This window comes from Acartia tonsa, chromosome 9, assembly GCF_053477335.1.
Source record: "Acartia tonsa isolate MP-2025a chromosome 9, ASM5347733v1, whole genome shotgun sequence".
Classification (NCBI taxonomy): domain Eukaryota; kingdom Metazoa; phylum Arthropoda; class Copepoda; order Calanoida; family Acartiidae; genus Acartia; species Acartia tonsa.
In genome coordinates, this window is record NC_137268.1 from 8,106,618 (window position 1) to 8,131,886 (window position 25,269).

General features: G+C 34.6%; 1 protein-coding gene across 1 annotated transcript in view; it reads left to right on the top strand.

Annotated features, from left to right (window-relative positions):
* LOC145328140 (ral GTPase-activating protein subunit alpha-2-like) overlaps nt 1-25,269 on the top strand; it is a 95,011-nt gene that overhangs the window by 15,521 nt on the left and 54,221 nt on the right. The window contains exons 5-8 of the mRNA XM_080171718.1: nt 4,252-4,345; nt 14,666-14,726; nt 16,628-16,697; nt 18,085-18,162. Of these exons, the coding sequence (XP_080027844.1) occupies nt 4,252-4,345; nt 14,666-14,726; nt 16,628-16,697; nt 18,085-18,162 (303 nt within the window). The remainder of the gene's footprint in view (nt 1-4,251; nt 4,346-14,665; nt 14,727-16,627; nt 16,698-18,084; nt 18,163-25,269) is intronic.

Below are 25,269 nucleotides of genomic sequence, written 5' to 3' on the forward strand. Positions count from 1 at the left end.
TTAGATATTTAAAGAGTTTTCTTCAAATAGACGATTATTATAAATTTTTACAAAAATCATTATTATATTTTGAATCTTTTTTTAGCTGTCTGTGATAAAAGCTAAATAGCTAGTTAAGTATCATGTTGAGAAAGGCTTGTAAGAAGCCTTCTGACTTTTGAACTTTTCATAGCAATAATCAGGGATCTAAAGGGATAGGACAATGGCCGATAAATTGATGAACATCCCAATGATTATACACAATCATTATCTTTTCTGTATTTTAAAACTAGGTGTTGAAACGTTTGAATACTCAACAAAATAAACCAACCAACCAAATTCTTATCCCCAAAGTTATTAAGCCAACGAATAAGAAACGTCATTATTATACTTTGGGGACTAGTGTAATAAACAAACAGTGCAATTTACCCTACCTCCCAGCGTAATAATAGCAACATAGATAGATATTTGACAATTTTAAACATATTATATTGGTGTATTTTATCGTTTAGCTTCAAAATATTGTCTTATAGTAAGAAGTTTCAGCTGTCAAAAAGTAAAAGCGGCCAAGAAGCTGCATTAAAAACAGCCCAACCGTATTGTATGGGTCATAATTAAGTATGCTTTATATCAAGGGGAATGTTGACAAGAAGTTTCAGTCGTCTATCTTTAATATGATAATATCATTTCGAATTACAGAGTAGCTTCATTACCCCAATTGAAGAATAAACCAACGAAACATAATTTCACAAAAACATTTCATAGTTCTAATAGATTAAATTCTGTTTCCTTCTTCTTTATTCTTCGTAGAATTTGCTTATTAGGACACGTATCGCGTGTTTTGTAAAGTCTATCTTCTCTTAATTTGTTGGTAAGTTATTGAAAAAATGTCTTCATATTTCTGAATTTCTTATTTGTTTGGATGTGTATCTTGAACGACATAGTTGAGTTTCTGTTCTAAATAATTTACATATTTCTGTATGGATGTATTCTATCCAATAATGGAAATAGTATACGTGGATATATTGACAGAGATATATTTGTCATTAAATTAGCTGGCAAATATGGCCCTCATTTACTGGTCATTTTGTTCATCCAGTAGGAGGGATGGGGTGGATGAGAGGTATTGTTGTTTTAGCCAGCTGCGAGTAACACTTAATTAGAGTACATGAATATCTGGTGCAACATCCAAGTAATAATATATCGATTATTCTACACAGTCTACATATATGGAAGAAAATCAATTCACAATAATAAAATTCAGTGTAAGGCTGTTGGGCATAGAAAAGCCAGGGCCCCAAATCAGGGGTAAATGTTGGGGTAAATACACAAAAGGAAACTGTAAAGAATTAGGGATACATAGACATGGCAATTGATTATGAAATAATATCCCCCTCTCCCATAAAATAAATAAAAAAATACTCCCTTAAAGGGCGAATATAGGTTCGATATGATATGAGCTTATATCAAAGGTGCCATTGCATAGTTTTAGAATATCTATGTTAAATTTAAAAATTCAAAAAAATCCTTAAGTAGATTTTACAATTTTCGTGTTTTCTTCAACATATGATAAATGAGATGGCCTACAAAATTGTTTATTTTAGCCCTTTACAAGACTTTGTTTGACTAGTTCTCTTAAGTTTAATTGATTATTTCATTGGCATGCATCTTAAATGATAATTAAAATGTTTATTTTATTTAATTATATAGTATTTTATTCAAATTTTAAATAGCGTCAAAAATTTTGCTTTATAGTGCATCATAAAGATAAATATTAAGTTTTTAAATTTATTTTCTCTACTAAGATTTTAGATTTATTCATGATGAATACAATTTATTTATATAAAAATATATAATATGTAAAATATATTTACCCTTTGTAGCCTGGGTAAAGACACAAACATGATGCAACTTTTAGCAAACAAAAATAATATTTTAATTTTGAAATATTTTTTTAAAATTAGTTTTCAGCCCTCCCTTTTTCAATGTACTTTTACAAAATTATGTTATGAAAAATTTATTTGATCAAAAGTAAAAGTTGCAGCATCCTTTTTTTTCCCATTCCTTTCATCTTCATTATGACTATGATTGAACAAAAGCTTTATAATACAACCTTCCGACGCAGCCTTGTGTGATGCAGGGATGTTTGGATTTCTTAGGGAACCACACAAGTTACGCGAAATGGCGTAATTATATCAACGAATCAGTTCGGTTTTAGGCTAGAAACGGACTTATACAGTTAAATATGTCAATGTCTTTAAGTTATTTATAATCTATATAATTGCACGCTTGAAATAAGCCCATATCATATCAAACCTATATTCGCCCTTTAAGAGATTAAAATTAATGGTTGAAAAGTTTATGTGCATGCTATTTCAAAATATTCTAATAATTTCTTTACTGATACAAGTTACAGCAGGCTATTCATCATACAATAAAATGCACCAAGAATATAATACTTGTTTCATAATGTATGCTTTAATGCAAATATATTCATGGAATATTAAAAAAAGTTTAGAAAAATGTACTTATTTTTCCCTTTTCCCCTGTATGGGTAGAGACTCAGAGAGGGTACGAAACCGACATAATTGGAACCACATATATCCGTTCTGACGTTTCACTCACACACACACACACACACACACACAAAATATTTATCTTTCTTACTATCAATCTATTCTATCGCATTTATTACACCTCAATTTTTCTAAGTTTAAGATATCTATGTGAAGTACAATTTTTTGATGGTCTTATTTCTTTTGTCTTAATTAATGGATTTTATACATTTATCTTAAAGTTAAAAGTTATTACGAAGTTGGGACTTATCAAGATATCAATATTGTTTAACTTAGATCCTAAGACTATTTTATATCATAACAATTACACTTCAATTTTTATTGAGATCTGTATCTAATATGCTGTGACACTTCTATGAAAGGGTATTTATAGAACCCATCCTTTGTCAGATTTCTCAGCACGAGCACATACTTTTTCCTCCCCAATTATGCGCGAAGGTATTTTATTAATGCTGCAAAACTGTGGATTATTACTACAGCATAAATTATCCCTTTATTTGCTTGACTTTAATCATGAAATAAACGCCTATCTCACTGTATAATTGGCTATGGAATATATGTGGATATTGTGAAATGGGAAAATTTTTCGTTAATTTAGGTTCCTAATATGGACCTCATTTATTGGTCAATTTGTTTTTTAAGTAGGAGGAAAGGGGATGGGTTAAAAGGGGTGATTGGGGGTTTCTGATATTTCAGCCAGAAGCAAGTATCACTTTATTAGAGTAGATAAAAATCTGGTACAACATCCAAGAAATAATATTTAAATTTAAGGTAAAATGATAGGAATTTTGACAAATGCCTTATGCAAGGAACATTATGGAACTTTTTAAAATACCTATTTATTGTTAATATCCTACATAATAAAAAAATTATACTTTTTAGCATAATTCTGTAGTGTATTTTTAACAGCGACAATAATAAGACTGTCCACAATTGCGCAGAAACTACAAAATAAAAAAACATTGAAATAACTCAGAAATTTTATTAAAAGAAAATTAAAATCTCCTGAAATGCTATTATATTTGTCGGTGATAGTTCAAAAATTAAAGCCGTCTTTTTTTTTACATTGTATCTGAGTAAATCAAATATTTTATGACATACTCGTAACGACTGACGAATATGACTGATTTAGACAAGAGCTGCGCAACTAATAAGGTGGTAAAGCAATGAACAAATAAAAAGATAAGAAAAAATTACATTTTTATTGTTAACAACATGAAAGTAAATAATTCTATTATTGGAAAAATACTTTATATGCTATTAAAAGATAAACTTTAATCAACTTTTATAAAATAATAATATTTTTAATTATTTTCAATTAATAAGATAATAAGAATAGCAGAGGTTTTAAGCCGATAATTTTAAGTTCAAAATTAAACTCAACTAAACAGATACTTATTACTTATTCTCATGTAAATCAGATTAAAATGGATCAATATTCTTTGCTATTGCATAATTAGCTTCATAATCCTTTATTTACAACTAGCGGCTACTAGAAAAAATTATTGGGGGGGAGGTAAGGACTACTATTTTTCCCAGGTGACTTTTCTTGGTAGGGTGGAGGTACCCTCTCCAAAATAGTTATAACACTTCCCTGGAACTAAAAGAAGAACCATATTGGTCCAGCGGTTAGCAAGATTTTGGCTACATAAACAGACATCCTTTTACTTTTATTTGAAAATTATTTATTTTTCAGATCCACGCCATCTATGCAACCCTGGTGCCTGGTTTTACCTCTCCATATCCCAACATGGGTCTCACAGCTCTGGCCACTCAGTCAATAGATCCAGGTAAGATAGATAGATAGATAGATATATAGACAGACACACACTCAGTCTTCATATCCTAATATGGGTCTCACAGCTCTGGCCACTAGATAGATAGATAGATAGATAGATAGATAGATAGATAGATAGATAGATAGATAGATAGATAGATAGATAGATAGATAGATAGATAGATAGATAGATAGATAGATAGATAGATAGACAGACAGACAGACAGACAGACAGACAGACAGACAGACAGACAGACAGACAGACAGACAGACAGACAGACAGACAGACAGACAGACAGACAGACAGACAGACAGACAGACAGACAGACAGACAGACAGACAGACAGACAGACAGACAGACAGACAGACAGACAGACAGACAGACAGACAGACAGACAGACAGACAGACAGACAGACAGACAGACAGACAGACAGACAGACAGACAGACAGACAGACAGACAGACAGACAGACAGACACTCAGTCTCCATATCCCAACATGGGTCTCACAGCTCTGGCCACCCAGTCTATTATCCAGGTAAGATAGATAGATAGATGGACAGACAGACAGACAGACAGACAGACAGACAGACAGACAGACAGACAGACAGACAGACAGACAGACAGACAGACAGACAGACAGACAGACAGACAGACAGGCAGGCAGGCAGACATACAGACAGACAGACAGACAGACAGACAGACAGTCTCCATATCCTAATATGAGTCTCACAGCTTTGGCCTTTCAGTCAATAGATTCAGGTAAGGCTTTAAATTCCCTTCAGGTAATAAATGTAAAAGTATACCCAGATAACTACCTGGCCGATGTTGTAAAGACCTTTTTCATCTACTAGCAACTTGCTTTCTTCTCTTTTGTAGCGAATTAGTTGTGTTTACACTACGGACGTTATTAATTGATATTCAAAGACCCAATTGAAAGCCGACACAGGGTCCCCACTACATGGGTAGTTAATGTGAGCTCCGTTTTCCTGCTAAATTGCTAAAAGGCACATTTTTCAATTAAAACAAAACAAGTAGGTACGCCAAAAATATTTTTTAATTATATGATTATTATGACACTCCTTTTTTTAACTCGTCAGGACCTACGAAAGTACAAATTATATTTAATGAGTAGTTTCGCTTCATTAAATAGTATCCAGGTATTTAGAATTAATGCGTAGGTTGCAGAAGTGTAAGGGATATGTCAACTTAATAAAAATCATATTTTACACCAATTGCATAGTAATATATTAATAGCATGTCATCTAGAACAACATGTCCTTGAAAGGTGTATTTTATGTTAGGAATAGTTATTTATCGAAACGTAATATACAGCCCTTTCCGCGGAGATTGAATTGAAAAATCATAATATTAAAACCAGTTTTGTTAGACCCGAGGGGCCGAAGGTCAGGGTTTATAATTTTAATATTATGAATTTTTAGTATTCGTGGAAAATTTTATGTCACTCTTAGAATGCTATACATGATTTTTCAGTATGGCTGATAACCGGTTCTAATAAAATCTTAAACGTCTGCTCTAAAAATTCTAGTAATATTTTCCTGGCGAAAAAAAAGCATTTTTTTCTTGTGACCATTCCTTTTTTATCCATGTTAGATTGTCAGTATTGATAATTTAGTTGCCAATTGTCAACAACTATAATTCTAAATAACAATAAAATACCAAGGAATAATACGTCCAAAGTAGCATATCTACATAACCCAGATAAATTACAGATATTTTGAATCCTTTTGTTTTTAGAATTTTTTGGTTATAGTCCCTTTTGTGACAACGCTCCTTAAGGGGCAATTCTTCGTTTTTTCACAGTAGCTTTTCTCCTAAAGGGCTAATTGTCTAACCCTGTGGGAAAATCACCTAACCTAATATAACCTAACCTAAAATAACCTATCAAAAGCCATTTTAAAAATACGACGAATCGCCCCTGAAGGAGCGTTGCCGCGAAAGAGACTATTCCCAATTTTTTTTGTTAAAAGGTTTCTATATCAGGGATCTTAAGGGATAAGACAATGGCCGATAAATTTATGTTCATCCTGTGGAAATACACAAAATTACCTGCAAATTATTATTAGTGGTGAAACGTTTGGACACTCAACTTAATGAACCAACCCAACAAAATTAATAATAGTCCCCAAAGTTGCTGGACGACTAAATGCTGTTATAAAACTTTGGAACCTAATGTAATAAACAGCCCAATTTTGGCACCCCTTCTATTCTTTTAGAATTTTTTGCTTCTTATTTTTGAAATTTTTTTTGCTTTCATAACGCAGCTATCAACAACAGGGGCGTCCAAGCTTTTTATTTTGAGGGGGTAAAAATTTTTGAAGGGGGGGTAATTCGTTTTTTGGGGGGGGGTAAAATGGCGCGCGAAGCGCGCCGCAATTTTTTTTTACCCCCCCCAAAATTTTTACCCCGGGGGTAAAATTTGCTTGGGGGGGGTAATTACCCCCCCTGAAATCTGTTGGCAGGGGTAAATTTAGTTTACCCCCCCAAAAAGGGGGATGTGGAAAATAACCATTTGGGCAGGGGGGGGGGGGGTTTACTCGAGAACCCTTAGAGCTAGAGGGAGCTAATTTTGGATATAAGCTTCTATGGGGCCAAAGTTACTTTTAAAATTATCGTCGACCCCCCACCCCCCCCCAAAATTTTTTTTTTGGGGGGCGGCGGTTGGATTATACTATAGGATGTTTCTCATAAACGACTTGAGATAAATGGAGCAAACCTTGGTATACAAGTTTTGTAGGCCTATATTTGATTTTAGAATTATCGTTGACCACCCACCCACCCCCAAACCCCTAATTTGGGGGGGGGGTGGGGCGGGTGAATTATACTATAGGGTGTTTCTCATAAACGACTTGAGATAAATGGAGCAAACTTTAGGATACAAGTTTTGTAGGCCTATATTTGATTTTATAATTATCGTTGACCACCTAATTACCCCCAAACCCCTAATTTTTTTTGGGGGGGCGGGTGGATTATACTATAGGGTGTTTCTCATAAACGACTTGCAGCAATTTTATTTTGGGTGCTACTCCCTTAGTTTTAGAGATAATTGGATGAAATCTTTTGGGCTGGGTCACTAATTACCCCAACTATTGGTATCTTTAAAAAAAATGGCGGCGGGACCGCCGCTCCCGCCGCCCGTCGCCGTTTACCGCCGCCACCAAAAAAATTTTTTTATTGCATTTCTTGCAGAATTAGACAATTTGGAATCATTTGAGACCATGTTATGTTTTTCAAAAATTTTTCACCTTACAAGCAACCCTGCAGGGTATTTAGTCATTTTTTTCAAATTCTCGAAAAAAATAACATGGTCTCAAATGATTCCAAATTGCCTAATTCGGCGAGAAATGCAATAAAAAAAAAATTTTTGGTGGCGGCGGTAAACGGCGCCGCTCCCTACGCCCGCCACCGTTTACCGCCTCCACCAAACCAATTTTTTTTATTGCATTTCTCGCCGAGTTAGACAATTTGGAATCATTTGAGACCATGTTATGTTTTTCAAAAATTTTTCGCCTTACAAGCAACCCTGCGGGGTATTTAGTCATTTTTTTCAAATTCTCGAAAAAAATAACATGGTCTCAAATGATTACAAATTGCCTAATTCGGCGAGAAATGCAATAAAAAATTTTTTTTTGGTGGCGGCGGTAAACGGCGGCGGGAGCGGCGGTCCCGCCGCCGTTTTTTTTAAAAAGATACCAATAGTTGGGGTAATTAGTGACCCAGCCCAAAAGATTTCATCCAATTATCTCTAAAACTAAGGGAGTAGCACCCAAAATAAAAGTCGAAACAAAATTGTAAGTAAAGGGGGGGGGGGAAATGTTGTGACTCATCACACGACATACCAGCAATTTTATTTTGGGTGCTACTCCCTTAGTTTTAGAGATAATTGGATGAAATCTTTTGGGCTGGGTCACTAATTACCTAAACTATTGGTATCTTTAAAAAAACCGGCGGCGGGACCGCCGCTCCCGCCGCCCGTCGCTGTACTGCCGCCACAAAAAAAAAAAATTTTTATTGCATTTCTCGCCGAATTAGGCAATTTGGAATCATTTGAGACCATGTTATTTTTTTCAAAAATTTTTCGCCTTACAAGCAACCCCGCGGGGATTTGTCATTTTTTTCAAATTCTCGAAAAAAAAAAACATGGTCTCAAATGATTCCAAATTGCCTAATTCAGCGAGAAATGCAATAAAAAAATTTTTTTTGGTGGCGGAGGTAAACGGCGGCGGGCGGCGGGAGCGGCGGTCCCGCCGCAGTTTTTTTAAAAGATACCAATAGTTGGGGTAATTAGTGACCCAGCCCAAAAGATTTCATCCAATTATCTCTAAAACTAAGGGAGTAGCACCCAAAATAAAAGTCGAAACAAAATTGTAAGTAAAGGGGGGGGGGGGAAATGTGGTGACTCGTCACATGACATACCAGCAATTTTATTTTGGGTGCTACTCCCTTAGTTTTAGAGATAATTGGATAAAATCTTTTGGGCTGGGTCACTAATTACCTCAACTATTTGTATCTTTAAAAAAAACGGCGACGGGACTGCCGCTCCTGCCGCCGTTTACCGCCGCCACCAAAAAAAATTTTTTTTATTGCATTTCTTGCAGAATTAGGCAATTCGGAATCATTTGAGATCATGTTATTTTTTTCAAAAATTTTTCTTCATAAAAAAAAAAATGACAAATCCCCGCGGGGATTTGTCATTTTTTTCAAATTCTCGAAAAAAAAAAACATGGTCTCAAATGATTCCAAATTGCCTAATTCAGCGAGAAATGCAATAAAAAAATTTTTTTGGTGGCGGAGGTAAACGGCGGCGGGCGGCGGGAGCGGCGGTCCCGCCGCAGTTTTTTTAAAAGATACCAATAGTTGGGGTAATTAGTGACCCAGCCCAAAAGATTTCATCCAATTATCTCTAAAACTAAGGGAGTAGCACCCAAAATAAAAGTCGAAACAAAATTGTAAGTAAAGGGGGGGGGGGGGGGAAATGTGGTGACTCGTCACATGACATACCAGCAATTTTATTTTGGGTGCTACTCCCTTAGTTTTAGAGATAATTGGATAAAATCTTTTGGGCTGGGTCACTAATTACCTCAACTATTTGTATCTTTAAAAAAAACGGCGACGGGACTGCCGCTCCCGCCGCCGTTTACCGCCGCCACCAAAAAAAAATTTTTTTATTGCATTTCTTGCAGAATTAGGCAATTCGGAATCATTTGAGATCATGTTATTTTTTTCAAAAATTTTTCGCCTTACAAGCAACCCTGCGGGGGATTTAGTCATTTTTTTCAAATTCTCGAAAAAAATAACATGTTCTCAAATGATTCCAAATTGCCTAATTCAGCGAGAAATGCAATAAAAAAATTTTTTTTGATGGCGGCGGGTGGTGGGAGCGGCGGTCCCGCCGCCGTTTTTTTTAAAAGATACCAATAGTTGGGGTAATTAGTGACCCAGCCCAAAAGATTTCATCCAATTATCTCTAAAACTAAGGGAGTAGCACCCAAAATAAAAGTCAAAACAAAATTGTAAGTAAAGGGGGGGGGGGAAATGTGGTGACTCGTCACACGACATACCAGCAATTTTATTTTGGGTGCTACTCCCTTAGTTTTAGAGATAATTGGATGAAATCTTTTGGGCTGGGTCACTAATTACCCCAACTATTGGTATCTTTAAAAAAAACGGCGGCGGGACCGCCGCTCCCGCCGCCCGTCGCTGTTTACCGCCGCCACAAAAAAAAAAATTTTATTGCATTTCTCGCCGAATTAGGCAATTTGGAATCATTTAAGACCATGTTATTTTTTTCAAAAATTTTTCGCCTTACAAGCAACCCTGCAGGGATTTTAGTCATTTTTTTCAAATATTGAAAAAAATAACATGGTCTCTAATGATTCCAAATTGCCTAATTCGGCGAGAAATGCAATAAAAAAAATTTTTTTTGGTGGCGGCTGTAAGCGGTGGCGGGCGGCGGGAGCGGCGGTCCCGCCGCCGTTTTTTTTTTAGATACCAATAGTTGGGGTAATTAGTGACCCAGCCCAAAAGATTTCATCCAATTATCTCTAAAACTAAGGGAGTAGCAACCAAAAGTCGAAACAAAATTGTAAGTAAAGGGGGGGGGGGGGAAATGTGGTGACTCGTCACACGACATACCAGCAATTTTATTTTGGGTGCTACTCCCGTCGCTGTTTACCGCCGCCACAAAAAAAAAAAATTTTTATTGCATTTCTCGCCGAATTAGGCAATTTGGAATCATTTAAGACCATGTTATTTTTTTCAAAAATTTTTCGCCTTACAAGCAACCCCGCGTGGATTTGTCATTTTTTTCAAATTCTTGAAAAAAATAACATGGTCACAAATGATTCCAAATTGCCTAATTCGGCGAGAAATGCAATAAAAAATTATTTTTTGGTGGCGGCGGTAAACGGCGGCGGGCGGCGGGAGCGGCGGTCCCGCCTCCGTTTTTTTTAAAGATACCAATAGTTGGGGTAATTAGTGACCCAGCCCAAAAGATTTCATCCAATTATCTCTAAAACTAAGGGAGTAGCACCCATAATAAAATTGCTGGTATGTCGTGTGACGAGTCACCACATTTCCCCCCCCCCTCCCTTTACTTACAATTTGTTTCGACTTTTATTTTGGGTGCTACTCCCTTAGTTTTAGAGATAATTGGATGAAATCTTTTGGGCTGGGTCACTAATTACCCCAACTATTGGTATCTTTTAAAAAAAACGGCGGCGGAATCATTGGAATCATTTGAGAACATGTTATTTTTTTTGAGAATTTGAAAAAAATGACTAAATCCCCCGCAGGGTTGCTTGTAAGGCGAAAAATTTTTGAAAAAAATAACATGATCTCAAATGATTCCAAATTGCCTAATTCTGCAAGAAATGCAATAAAAAAATTTTTTTTTGGTGGCGGCGTTAAACGGCGGCGGGAGCGGCAGTCCCGTCGCCGTTTTTTTTTAAAGATACCAATAGTTGGGGTAATTAGTGACCCAGCCCAAAAGATTTCATCCAATTATCTCTAAAACTAAGGGAGTAGCACCCAAAATAAAATTGCTGGTATGTCGTGTGAAGAGTCACCACATTTCCCCCCCCCCCCCTTTACTTACAATTTTGTTTCGACTTTTATTTTGGGTGCTACTCCCTTAGTTTTAGAGATAATTGGATGAAATCTTTTGGGCTGGGTCACTAATTACCCCAACTATTGGTATCTTTTAAAAAAACGGCGGCGGGACCGCCGCTCCCGCCGCCACCAAAAAAATTTTTTTTATTGCATTTCTCGCTGAATTAGGCAATTTGGAATCATTTGAGACCATGTTTTTTTTTTCGAGAATTTGAAAAAAATGACAAATCCCCGCAGGGTTGCTTGTAAGGCGAAAAATTTTTGAAAAAAATAACATGGTCTCAAATGATTCCAAATTGCCTAATTCGGCGAGAAATGGAATAAAAAAATTTTTTTTTGTGGTGGCGGTAAACAGCGACGGGCGGCGGGAGCGGCGGTCCCGCCGCACTTTTTTTTAAAGATACCAATAGTTTAGGTAATTAGTGACCCAGCCCAAAAGATTTCATCCAATTATCTCTAAAACTAAGGGAGTAGCACCCAAAATAAAATTGCTGGTATGTCGTGTGATGAGTCACAACATTTCCCCCCCCCCCCTTTACTTACAATTTGTTTCGACTTTTATTTTGGGTGCTACTCCCTTAGTTTTAGAGATAATTGGATGAAATCTTTTGGGCTGGGTCACTAATTACCCCAACTATTGGTATCTTTTAAAAAATAACGGCGGCGGGACCGCTGCTCTCGCCGCCGTTTACCGCCGCCACCAAAAAAATTTTTTTTATTGCATTTCTCGCCGAATTAGGCAATTTGGAATCATTTGAGACCATGTTATTTTTTTCGAGAATTTGAAAAAAATGACTAAATACCCCGCAGGGTTGCTTGTAAGGCGAAAATGTAAGGCAGTCCCGCCGCCGTTTTTTTTAAAAGATACCAATAGTTGGGGTAATTAGTGACCCAGCCCAAAAGATTTCATCCAATTATCTCTAAAACTAAGGGAGTAGCACCCAAAATAAAATTGCTGGTATGTCGTGTGACGAGTCACCACATTTCCCCCTCCCCCTTTACTTACAATTTTGTTTTGACTTTTATCTTGGGTGCTGTCTATTGATCTCAACCTTTACTGCTTTATATGAAACAAGATATAGAATATACGTGGATATTTTAACAAGAGAAAAATTGTCGTCAATTTTGCTATATAACATAGAAATTATTGGTCAGTTGGAACACCCAGTAGGACAGGATGTATGGTGTAAGGGATCGTTATTTTTACTTAAAGCACGTGACAATTTGGTGAAAGATCCAAGTAATATTAAATCAACTAGCAGATTATATAATTTTGATTTGAATGGATCCGCACCTTTTAGTTTAAAGGAAAACTATATTATATTAACCCCTACTTGTGCAAACGTTGCACGTTTTGTTGTAAGGTTAGAAAATGTCAGGTTTAATTATAAATACCGGCAAACTGCTACAAATATTTAAATAATATTTTTTCGGTTGTTTAATAATGAGATTTTTAATTTCATCGGTTGTATTTTACAAATATATGTATGAGAACGCCATCTATAATAAATAGTAAGACTTTATATGGCAAAATATCTCTAATATGGAAGTTCTACATGGGTTGTAATTTTATGGAAAGCTAAACTTGTGACTAAACTTCAGAATTTCAAGATCCAGAAAGATTTTTAAAAATGTATTAATATACAATATGCAGAAAATTAGTCCTTTATGAAGTCCACTTGTTGGTTTAAATAGATTTATTATTGCTTGCATGTTACACGAGATTATCACGATCTCTGTAAAAGTGAAACTTGCAGCTGGTTAAATTTACGATCCCCCCCCCCCCACCATCCCCTCCTACTGGATGAATATCCTTTGTATAGGTTCTATGGCTTATAGTAAACCAACCTTGCGATTTTACTTGACAATGTGCAAAAAATAATTTTGTTTTCAAGATGTTGTAAAAGTGCTTGCTGCATGCCACTTTTGAATGATATCTTCACAGTGGAGATTTTTTACAATTTATTAAGAATTTACGGGTATAGTCCATTTCGTGGCAATGCCTCTTAAGGGGCGTTTAGTAGTATTTTCACAATAGCCTTTCCACTATTTGCTAAGAATTTACGGGTATAGTCCATTTCGTGGCAATGCCTCTTAAGGGGCGTTTAGTAGTATTTTCACAGTAGCTTTTCCCCTATTTCTAGCCCCTGCCGGGGTATTTGCCTAACCCTGCGGGGTAATCATCTAACCCAACATAACCTAATAAAAAGGTCGTGTAGTGAAAGGACGGACAAAGATTAAAAATGTAGATTTATTGCTAGGTAGGAGTGACTCATGGAAAGTTCAATGGGTAAAAGTTCCAAAGAGTTTAAAATGTTTACACCTCCCTAACGATATGACTAACCCCATTACCAAAAATCGAGGAGAGTTAAATGGGTTGTGACCTCTTGGCTTTATTAGGTATGAGAATTTATGTAGAATCCTGTCAAGGGGGATAGACCCCTAAAGCCTTAAAGGGTTGTATTTCACACCCTGTAAATAATAAATGTTGCAAATTTTTTTTAAAAATTACTAGGTACTGTTTTCCACTGTTAAGTTTCTACCCAATTAATCAATAAATTCCATCGAAGCGGAAATTGTTTCTTAACATTTTTGTGTTGTTTATTTTCATGAAGGTGTTTTCTTGTTACTAAGCAACCAAACGGCATTTTCTTTAGGGCCTGTAAATACGTTCAACCGTTACAAATTGATATTGTTTTTAATTAAGAAATGTTAAAATCGTTCCTTGTTTTTAAACTGTATTATACAAGGTTCATGTAAAATAAAGTTAGATTTTAATGTCAATGTACTTTGTTTCTCAGTCTGATTTAGTAAGCTTAACTTGTGTGTTCTGAATGTTTATTTTTCCAAGAGACCATATTGTTGCAAATGAAAACCTAATATTCAATTTTTCTTTGAATATGAAGAAAAATTTTCTGCTTGGAAACCATTCGACCATCAAAAACAAAATCTCTTTTATTTCTTTTAAAATAAAGTAAAAAGAATATCAACATCACCTTATCTCTAATAAGTGTTCAAGTCTTGACAATCTTAAGAAAGTCATCATTTAGTTACATATAAGGTGGAAAAAAGAAAAAAACACTAAACTTTTTATTTTTAAACATATACCTATTCAATCAAATAAGACATATTGATCAATTCAGAAAAGATGCTGGTAAAATAATGACAAAGGAATTTAATAAAAAAAATGGTGTTTTTTTCAGTGTCTGGAGAGGGTGCCTCGTCTGCCATCCTGCCAATAATTCCACCTCCACCTGGTGAAAGGTAAGAAAATAATGGGATAGTTGCACGAAGTGCATTTAAACTTGAATCTAGTGTACTGCATATTTTTTTCTTTTCAATAGTTAAAACAACATCTATAAGACATGTATTTGAAAGAATTTCAATTTTCTACCATGCAGATTTAAAAATATCAAGACTTGAAAATCATATTTTTGGTATATATATATGCAACATAAATTGCTGTCCTGTTTTCACAAATACAGCATGATGACTATTTTGGTGATGCCTATTTTATTGCTATTTATTGTAATACAAAATTATAATATAGGTATGTTAGATGGCTTTTTATAACTTATTCTTGCAATCAAACATCTTAAATGCACTTCATGCATCTATCCCTTTTGCTAGAATGGATGTTCGAACAGGTCAGGGACGTCCATGTGTTTTATTTTTAAAGGGGTAAAATAAGGAGTTCCCAGGTTTAAAGGGGGGGGGGGGGTAAAAACCCCTTTACCCCATTCCTTGGACGTCTATGGAACAGATCTTAGTTATAGATTGGCTTTTTTTACCTTTAGCTGGAACTGAACGACTTCGGGTTAGAAAGGTTTAAAAGTCAGTTATTGCCTTCTATAAATAAGACAAAAACCTTACCCTGGCCTCTCCAAAACTACTTTAAAGGTTTTTAACTCTGGAACTGAGCGTAAGTATGAAAGAATGTACAGTACGCTCCAAAGAGTCATGTTTCCATGTCAAATTTGAAGGTTGGAGATTGGCATTGTAAAGAAATATCTTGTGAAATGATTATAAAACATGAAAAAAAAGTTTCCGTGTTTTACTTTAGTTCAGGTTATGTTAGGTTATATTAGGAACATAGCAACGCTGCAGGGTCAGGGCCCTGCAGGGTTATGCCTCATCTTAGCTTAAAGCAAAAAGAATAAACTACCCCGGCCCTCCCCCCCCCCCCTTATTTTCATATTATTTTGAAAATAAGGGGTTCTCTGTGCTCTCTAGGGTCTAATATGAAAAGCACTACCTGTACCTAATACCATTAAAATTTTCTAAATTGGGAAGTAAAATAATCTTCAGGAGCCCTATCCCTTGCCTTGAGAATTTCTATTTGTTTTGACAACAATATTAATTGTTGTGAAAGGATAAACAGTTTTTTTTGGGTGCATCCACCCCCCATCCCTTCCTAAACCCTTAGCCCCCCCCCTTCCACTTCAGCCAATATTAAATTTTTGCAATTTGTTATTATTGCATGTTGGAACGCTATTCATTTTTTACAATTTTTTTATTTGTTCAATCTTTCTATTTGCACTCTGTCAGGGCTAAAAGGAAGGGTACATTGGATTGTGTATTACACTAGTCCCCTAAGTTTTATATAACGTTTCCTTATTCGATGGCTCAACAACTTTGGGGACTATTGAATTTTTGGTTGGTGCAATAAGTTAAGTGTCAAAACGTTTCAACCACTAATAATAACCTACAAAAGTGATAGTTTTGTGTAACATCATTGGGGATGTACATCTATTTATCGGCTATTGTCTTATCCCTTTTGATCCGTGAATATTAACCTTTTCCTTTAATCCTGACATTCAGAAAATATAATTAAAATTCTGATATTTATAGTTTTCATAAGGTTTAGGCGTAATAACAAATTGATTAGATTGAAAAGTTTCAATCATATGCCAATTTATATACTTACCTAAAAATAAGGACGTCCAAGTTTTTTTCTTTTTGGTGTAGGAAGAGGGGATGTAAATTAAGGGTTTTAAAGGTTGGGGGTTGGTAATATAATGTTTTTTTTTAAATATCTAAACTGTCTAATAAAGTATTTCCATTTAAGCAAGCTAAATTGACATCAATTTTTCCCCTGTAAAAATATCAACGTATATTCTACGAATCTACATTCTATATTCCATTGATATAATATTTTTTTCCAGGTTTAAGAATAACGGAAACGATATAACAAGAGCCTTCAACGATGTTCTTCTTGAACTGATGGTTTCGCAGGTATTGTCTTTATTTTATTTATTCCTTAGTGTCATACTCAAGATGTTAAACATTAAAGCTTTACTTGATTCTACTATGTCAAGCATGTAACACTAATAGAAAACTTAGTCTTTAAACCATTACTTATAGAATTATATATCCTATTATATGAACTAGATCTTATAACCACTGGACTGAATGAGATCTTTATATTAGGAAAGGTCCACATAGCTCTCGGTGTGGTTTTAGGCTATTTATTTCTAAGATTTAAGTCTTGGGATGGCTATGTGCATATACAATAAAACAAAAATCAATTAATTGAGAAATAGTTTTGTTTTAGACAGACGGACAAACATCAAAGAAAGTTTTTCAAATGTTTAAAATAAATTAATATAGTTCTTCCCCCCCACCATATAATTCTCTTATGCATTTTATATCTTCATTTTACATTAGTTAAACTTTCAAACTTTTGCAGAGAAAAAAAGTTTAGGAGTTTATTTAAAACTGTAGATTTTTTATACAATTTTTAAAAGATTTGTTATTGTGCTAATTCTATTTGTGATGATTAAAAGATAGCATTTCACATTTTTGTTAAAGGCAAAAATTTACCAAACTACTGCTGTCAAATTATCTATACATTATAATTTTGTTAGTTGTAATAATGGCAACACTCCATATTGAAATAAAAACTAGTAGGTAAATCTAGGGGCATTGGGCTGTTTATTACACTGGTCCCTAAAGTATTATAATTACGTTTCTTATTATTCAATGGCTTAACATTGAACAAACTTGGGAACTTTTTTTGAATTTTGATCAGTTGGTTCATTTAGTTAAATGTCTAAACGTTTTAATCACTAATCGACAGAAGAGGTAATTTTGTGTATTATAATTTGGAGTGTATAAGAATCTATCGGCCATTGTCATAATGTCATATCCCTTTAGAATCCTGAGGAAAATCTATCTCTAAAAGAATTGCTAACTCTCTATTTTTGCTTTACTGAATAAACATTAAAGTTTGTATCAAAATATAAAATATGAAGATCAGAGGAAAGGTTAATTTTAAAATATTTACATTTTTTCATTTCAAACATTTTACCAAAAAATGCTTTTTTGAAATATTTATATGTCATAATATTGTTAATGCCAAAGGAAAATTTTAATAGCAATGCCTCTCTCCTGTATGCTAGTCTGAAATGTTAGCTGTAAAAATATATGTAAAGGAGTAGAAAATGCTTTTATAAAGATTGCTATGAAAATATTTTAATTATTATAAACCCTTGTTTAGATATATATGAGTGGATGCATGAAATGCATTTAAAAAGTCTGATTGCAAGCATAATTTACAAGAATACAATGTATGTAATACTTTCACATAAAAAAACATCTTAAACTTTTTCTTAATTTTTAGGTTGTGTTGGTGGAATGGAGAGAAGACAAATGTGCAAAACAGAAAAAGGCATTTTCTTTCCTACTTCAGCGATACAAGGTAATATTATATTTTTTTCTATTTTTTTTGAGAGAGATTGTTAGTTATTAAATGTATTGGCAAAATAACACCTCATTGAATCTAACAACAAATTTTCTCGTATTCATTTGAATCCGGTGGATAGGAACCGGTTCTCATGAATATGAAAAAACTATGTCTAGCATCGTATTATATCCAGTTTTCTACGAATATAGAAATGTACAATCATAAGATTAAAACTAGTTATTTTAGCCGGTGCCTTCGGCACCACGGGGCTAAAAAAACTAGTTTTAATCTTATAATTGTACATTCTATATCCGCGGAAAGCCGTTTATAATACGATACGAGAAATAACTATTCCCATTTGCTTTTTTATTATAGGGGTTTCAACATAATTGCCTCTTTTTGAAAAAAACAAAAAAGGGGGATGTGGAAAATAACCATTTGGGCAGGGGGGGGGGTTTACTCGAGAACCCTTAGAGCTAGAGGGAGCTAATTTTGGATTTAAGCTTCTATAGGGCCAAAGTTACTTTTAAAATTATCGTCAACCCCCCACCCCCCCCAAAAAAATTTTTTTTTGGGGGGGGGGTAAAAATTTTTTTTATTGCATTTCTCGCCGAATTAGGCAATTTGGAATCATTTGAGACCATGTTATTTTTTTCAAAACTTTTTCGCCTTACAAGCAACCCTGCGGGGGGGACTTAGTCATTTTTTTCAAATTCTCGTTTATGAAGTTATATCTTAAATACGGTATGCTACTCTCTTAGTTTTAAAGATAATTGGATGAAATCTTTTTGATTGTGTCACTAATTACCCCAAGTTTTGATTCAGTTATGTTAAAAAAGTATTATTTAAAAAATCAGGTTGATATCTTTAAAAATAAGCTCAGAACTCATATTTTTAGCGTTTGGGGGGTTTTTGTGCTCCACAAGCCCTAAGAAGGAAAGTCCCAAAATGAATCTGTAATGGTTCGTTGATTCAGTTATGTTAAAAAAGTATTATTTAAAAAAAATCAGGTTGATATCTTTAAAAATAAGCTCAGAACTCATATTTTTAGCGTTTGGGGGGTTTTTGTGCTCCACAAGCCCTAAGAAGGAAAGTGCCGAAATTCAATTTTCAAAGTTTTATGTGTACATCCAGTCGTATAAGAGAGCCTACAAAAAGAATTAGGTTGATAACTATAAAAATAAGCCCACACGGCCTTCCCAAACTTGGGGTAAGGGGGGGGGGGAAGTTTGTACAGTTATAGGAAATGAAATTCAGTACTAAAGTTTGGGAGGGCCGTGTGGGTTTGTTTTTAGAGTTATCAACCTAATTCTTTTTGTGAGCTCTCTTATATGACTGGATCTACACATAAAACTTTGAAAATTGAATTTTGGGACTTTCCCTCTAGGGGCTAGTGGAGCAAAAGACCCCCCCAAACACTAAAAATTTAAGTTCTGAGCTTATTTTTAGAGATATTGAGATTATTTTTTTTTCAGAATTTGGAATCATTTGAGACCATGTTATTTTTTTCAAAAATTTTTCGCCTTACAAGCAACCCTGCGGGGGGACTTAGTCATTTTTTTCAAATTCTCATTTATGAAGGTATATCTTAAATACAGTATGCTACTCTCTTAGTTTTAAAGATAATTGGATGAAATCTTTTTGATTGTGTCACTAATTACCCCAAGTTTTGGTATCTTTAAAAAAAACGGCGGCGGGACCGCCGCTCCCGCCGTCCGCCGCCGTTTTCCGCCGCCACCAAAAAAGAAATTTTTTATTGCATTTCTCGCCGAATTAGGCAATTTGGAATCATTTGAGACCATGTTATTTTTTCAAAAATTTTTCCCCTAACAAGCAACTATGCGGGGGGGACTTAGTCATTTTTTTCAAATTCTCGTTTATGAAGGTATATCTTAAATACTGTATGCTACTCTCTTAGTTTTAAAGATAATTGGATGAAATCTTTTTGATTGTGTCACTAATTACCCCAAGTTTTGATTCAGTTATGTTAAAAAAGTATTATTTAAAAAAATCAGGTTGATATCTTTAAAAATAAGCTCAGAACTCATATTTTTAGCATTTGGGGGGTTTTTGTGCTCCACAAGCCCTAAGAAGGAAAGTCCCAAAATGAATCTGTAATGGTTCGTTGATTCAGTTATGTTAAAAAAGTATTATTTAAAAAAATCAGGTTGATATCTTTAAAAATAAGCTCAGAACTCATATTTTTAGCGTTTGGGGGGTTTTTGTGCTCCACAAGCCCTAAGAAGGAAAGTCCCAAAATGAATCTGTAATGTTTTGTTGATTCAGTTATGTTAAAAAAGTATTATTTAAAAAAAATCAGGTTGATATCTTTAAAAATAAGCTCAGAACTCATATTTTTAGCGTTTGGGGGTTTTTTGTGCTCCACAAGCCCTAAGAAGGAAAGTGCCGAAATTCAATTTTCAAAGTTTTATGTGTACATCCAGTCGTATAAGAGAGCCTACAAAAAGAATTAGGTTGATAACTATAAAAATAAGCCCACACGGCCTTCCCAAACTTGGGGTAAGGGGGGGGGGAAGTTTGTACAGTTATAGGAAATGAAATTCAGTACTAAAGTTTGGGAGGGCCGTGTGGGTTTGTTTTTAGAGTTATCAACCTAATTCTTTTTGTGAGCTCTCTTATATGACTGGATCTACACATAAAACTTTAAAAATTGAATTTTGGGACTTTCCCTCTAGGGGCTAGTGGAGCAAAAGACCCCCCCAAACACTAAAAATTTAAGTTCTGAGCTTATTTTTAGAGATATTGAGATTATTTTTTTTTCAGAAACCTTTTTTAACAAAACCAAACTAAGTAATCATTGGAGATTTCATTTTGGGACTTTCCTTCTAGGGGCTTGTGGAGCAACAGACCCCCAAAAACACTAAAAATATGCGTTCTGAGCTTATTTTTAAAGATATCAACCTGATTTTTTTTAAATAAAACTTTTTTAACATAACTAGATCAACGAACCATTACAGATTTCATTTTGGGACTTTCCTTCTAGGGGCTAGTGGAGCAAAAGACCCCCCCAAACACTAAAAATTTAAGTTCTGAGCTTATTTTTAGAGATATTGAGATGATTTTTTTTGTCAGAAACCTTTTTTAACATAACCAAACTAAGTAATCATTGGAGATTTCATTTTGGGACTTTCCTTCTAGGGGCTTGTGGAGCAACAGACCCCCAAAAACACTAAAAATATGCGTTCTGAGCTTATTTTTAAAGATATCAACCTGATTCTTTTTAAATAATACTTTTTTAACATAACTGAATCAACGAACCATTACAGATTTCATTTTGGAACTTTCCTTCTAGGGGCTAGTGGAGCAAAAGACCCCCCCAAACACTAAAAATTTAAGTTCTGAGCTTATTTTTAGAGATATTGAGATGATTTTTTTTAGAAACCTTTTATTACATAACCAAACTAAGTAATCATTGCAGATTTCATTTTTGGACTTCCCTTCTTGGGGCTAGTGGAGCAAAAGACCCACAAACACTAAACATTTAGGTTCTGAACTTATTTTTAGAGATATTGAGATGTTTTTTTTCAGAAAACTTTTTTAACACAACCAAACTAAGTAATCATTGCAGATTTCATTTTGGGACTTTCCTTGGGGTAAGGGGGGGGGGGAAGTTTGTACAGTTATAGGAAATGAAATTCAGTATAAAAGTTAAGGAGGGCCGTGTGGGTTTGTTTTTAGAGTTATCAACCTAATTCTTTTTGTGAGCTCTCTTATATGACTGGATCTACACATAAAACTTTGAAAATTGAATTTTGGGACTTTCCCTCTAGGGGCTAGTGGAGCAAAAGACCCCCCAAACACTAAAAATTTAAGTTCTGAGCTTATTTTTAGAGATATTGAGATTATTTTTTTTTCAGAATTTGGAATCATTTGAGACCATGTTATTTTTTTCAAAAATTTTTCGCCTTACAAGCAACCCTGCGGGGGGACTTAGTCATTTTTTTCAAATTCTCGTTTATGAAGGTATATCTTAAATACAGTATGCTACTCTCTTAGTTTTAAAGATAATTGGATGAAATCTTTTTGATTGTGTCACTAATTACCCCAAGTTTTGGTATCTTTAAAAAAAAACGGCGGCGGGACCGCCGCTCCCGCCGTCCGCCGCCGTTTTCCGCCGCCACCAAAAAAGAAATTTTTTATTGCATTTCTCGCCGAATTAGGCAATTTGGAATCATTTGAGACCATGTTATTTTTTCAAAAATTTTTCCCCTAACAAGCAACCCTGCGGGGGGGACTTAGTCATTTTTTTCAAATTCTCGTTTATGAAGGTATATCTTAAATACAGTATGCTACTCTCTTAGTTTTAAAGATAATTGGATGAAATCTTTTTGATTGTGTCACTAATTACCCCAAGTTTTGATTCAGTTATGTTAAAAAAGTATTATTTAAAAAAATCAGGTTGATACCTTAAAAAATAAGCTCAGAACTCATATTTTTAGCGTTTGGGGGGTTTTTGTGCTCCACAAGCCCTAAGAAGGAAAGTCCCAAAATGAATCTGTAATGGTTCGTTGATTCAGTTATGTTAAAAAAGTATTATTTAAAAAAAATCAGGTTGATATCTTTAAAAATAAGCTCAGAACTCATATTTTTAGCGTTTGGGGGGTTTTTGTGCTCCACAAGCCCTAAGAAGGAAAGTGCCGAAATTCAATTTTCAAAGTTTTATGTGTACATCCAGTCGTATAAGAGAGCCTACAAAAAGAATTAGGTTGATAACTATAAAAATAAGCCCACACGGCCTTCCCAAACTTGGGGTAAGGGGGGGGGGGGAAGTTTGTACAGTTATAGGAAATGAAATTCAGTACTAAAGTTTGGGAGGGCCGTGTGGGTTTGTTTTTAGAGTTATCAACCTAATTCTTTTTGTGAGCTCTCTTATATGACTGGATCTACACATAAAACTTTGAAATTGAATTTTGGGACTTTCCCTCTAGGGGCTAGTGGAGCAAAAGACCCCCCCAAACACTAAAAATTTAAGTTCTGAGCTTATTTTTAGAGATATTGAGATGATTTTTTCTCAGAAACCTTTTTTAACAAAACCAAACTAAGTAATCATTGGAGATTTCATTTTGGGACTTTCCTTCTAGGGGCTTGTGGAGCAACAGACCCCCAAAAACACTAAAAATATGCGATCTGAGCTTTTTTTTAAAGATATCAACCTGATTTTTTTTAAATAAAACTTTTTTAACATAACTAGATCAACGAACCAATACAGATTTCATTTTGGGACTTTCCTTCTAGGGGCTAGTGGAGCAAAAGACCCCCCCCAAACACTAAAAATTTAAGTTCTGAGCTTATTTTTAGAGATATTGAGATGATTTTTTTTCAGAAACCTTTTTTAACATAACCAAACTAAGTAATCATTGCAGATTTCATTTTGGAACTTTCCATATTTTTAGTGTTTTTGGGGGTCTGTTGCTCCACAAGCCCCTAGAAGGAAAGTCCCAAAATGAAATCTGTAATGGTTCGTTGATTCAATTATGTTAAAAAGTATTATTTAAAAAAAATCAGGTTGATATCTTTAAAAATAAGCTCAGAACGATATTTTTAGTGTTTTTGGGGGTCTGTTGCTCCACAAGCCCCTAGAAGGAAAGTTCCAAAATGAAATCTGCAATGATTACTTAGTTTGGTTATATTAAAAAAGGTTTCTGAAAAAAAATCATCTCAATATCTCTAAAAATAAGCTCAGAACTTAAATTTTTAGTGTTTGGGGGGGGGGTCTTTTGCTCCACTAGCCCCTAGAAGTAAAGTCCCAAAATGAAATCTGTATTGGTTCGTTGATCTAGTTATGTTAAAAAAGTTTTATTTAAAAAAAATCAGGTTGATATCTTTAAAAAAAAGCTCAGATCGCATATTTTTAGTGTTTTTGGGGGTCTGTTGCTCCACAAGCCCCTAGAAGGAAAGTCCCAAAATGAAATCTCCAATGATTACTTAGTTTGGTTTTGTTAAAAAAGGTTTCTGAGAAAAAATCATCTCAATATCTCTAAAAATAAGCTCAGAACTAAGTAATCATTGCAGATTTCATTTTTGGACTTCCCTTCTTGGGGCTAGTGGAGCAAAAGACCCACAAACACTAAACATTTAGGTTCTGAACTTATTTTTAGAGATATTGAGATGTTTTTTTTCAGAAAACTTTTTTAACACAACCAAACTAAGTAATCATTGCAGATTTCATTTTGGGACTTTCCTTGGGGTAAGGGGGGGGGGGAAGTTTGTACAGTTATAGGAAATGAAATTCAGTATAAAAGTTAAGGAGGGCCGTGTGGGTTTGTTTTTAGAGTTATCAACCTAATTCTTTTTGTGAGCTCTCTTATACGACTGGATGTACACATAAAACTTTGAAAATTGAATTTCGGCACTTTCCTTCTTAGGGCTTGTGGAGCACAAAAACCCCCCAAACGCTAAAAATATGAGTTCTGAGCTTATTTTTAAAGATATCAACCTGATTTTTTTTAAATAATACTTTTTTAACATAACTGAATCAACGAACCATTACAGATTCATTTTGGGACTTTCCTTCTTAGGGCTTGTGGAGCACAAAAACCCCCCAAACGCTAAAAATATGAGTTCTGAGCTTATCTTTAAAGATATCAACCTGATTTTTTTAAATAATACTTTTTTAACATAACTGAATCAAAACTTGGGGTAATTAGTGACACAATCAAAAAGATTTCATCCAATTATCTTTAAAACTAAGAGAGTAGCATACAGTATTTAAGATATAACTTCATAAACGAGAATTTGAAAAAAATGACTAAGTCCCCCCCGCAGGGTTGCTTGTTAGGGGAAAAATTTTGAAAAAATAACATGGTCTCAAATGATTCCAAATTGCCTAATTCGGCGAGAAATGCAATAAAAAATTTCTTTTTTGGTGGCGGCAGAAAACGGCGGCGGACGGCGGGAGCGGCGGTCCCGCCGCCGTTTTTTTTTAAAGATACCAAAACTTGGGGTAATTAGTGACACAATCAAAAAGATTTCATCCAATTATCTTTAAAACTAAGAGAGTAGCATACTGTATTTAAGATATACCTTCATAAACGAGAATTTGAAAAAAATGACTAAGTCCCCCCCGCAGGGTTGCTTGTTAGGGGAAAAATTTTTGAAAAA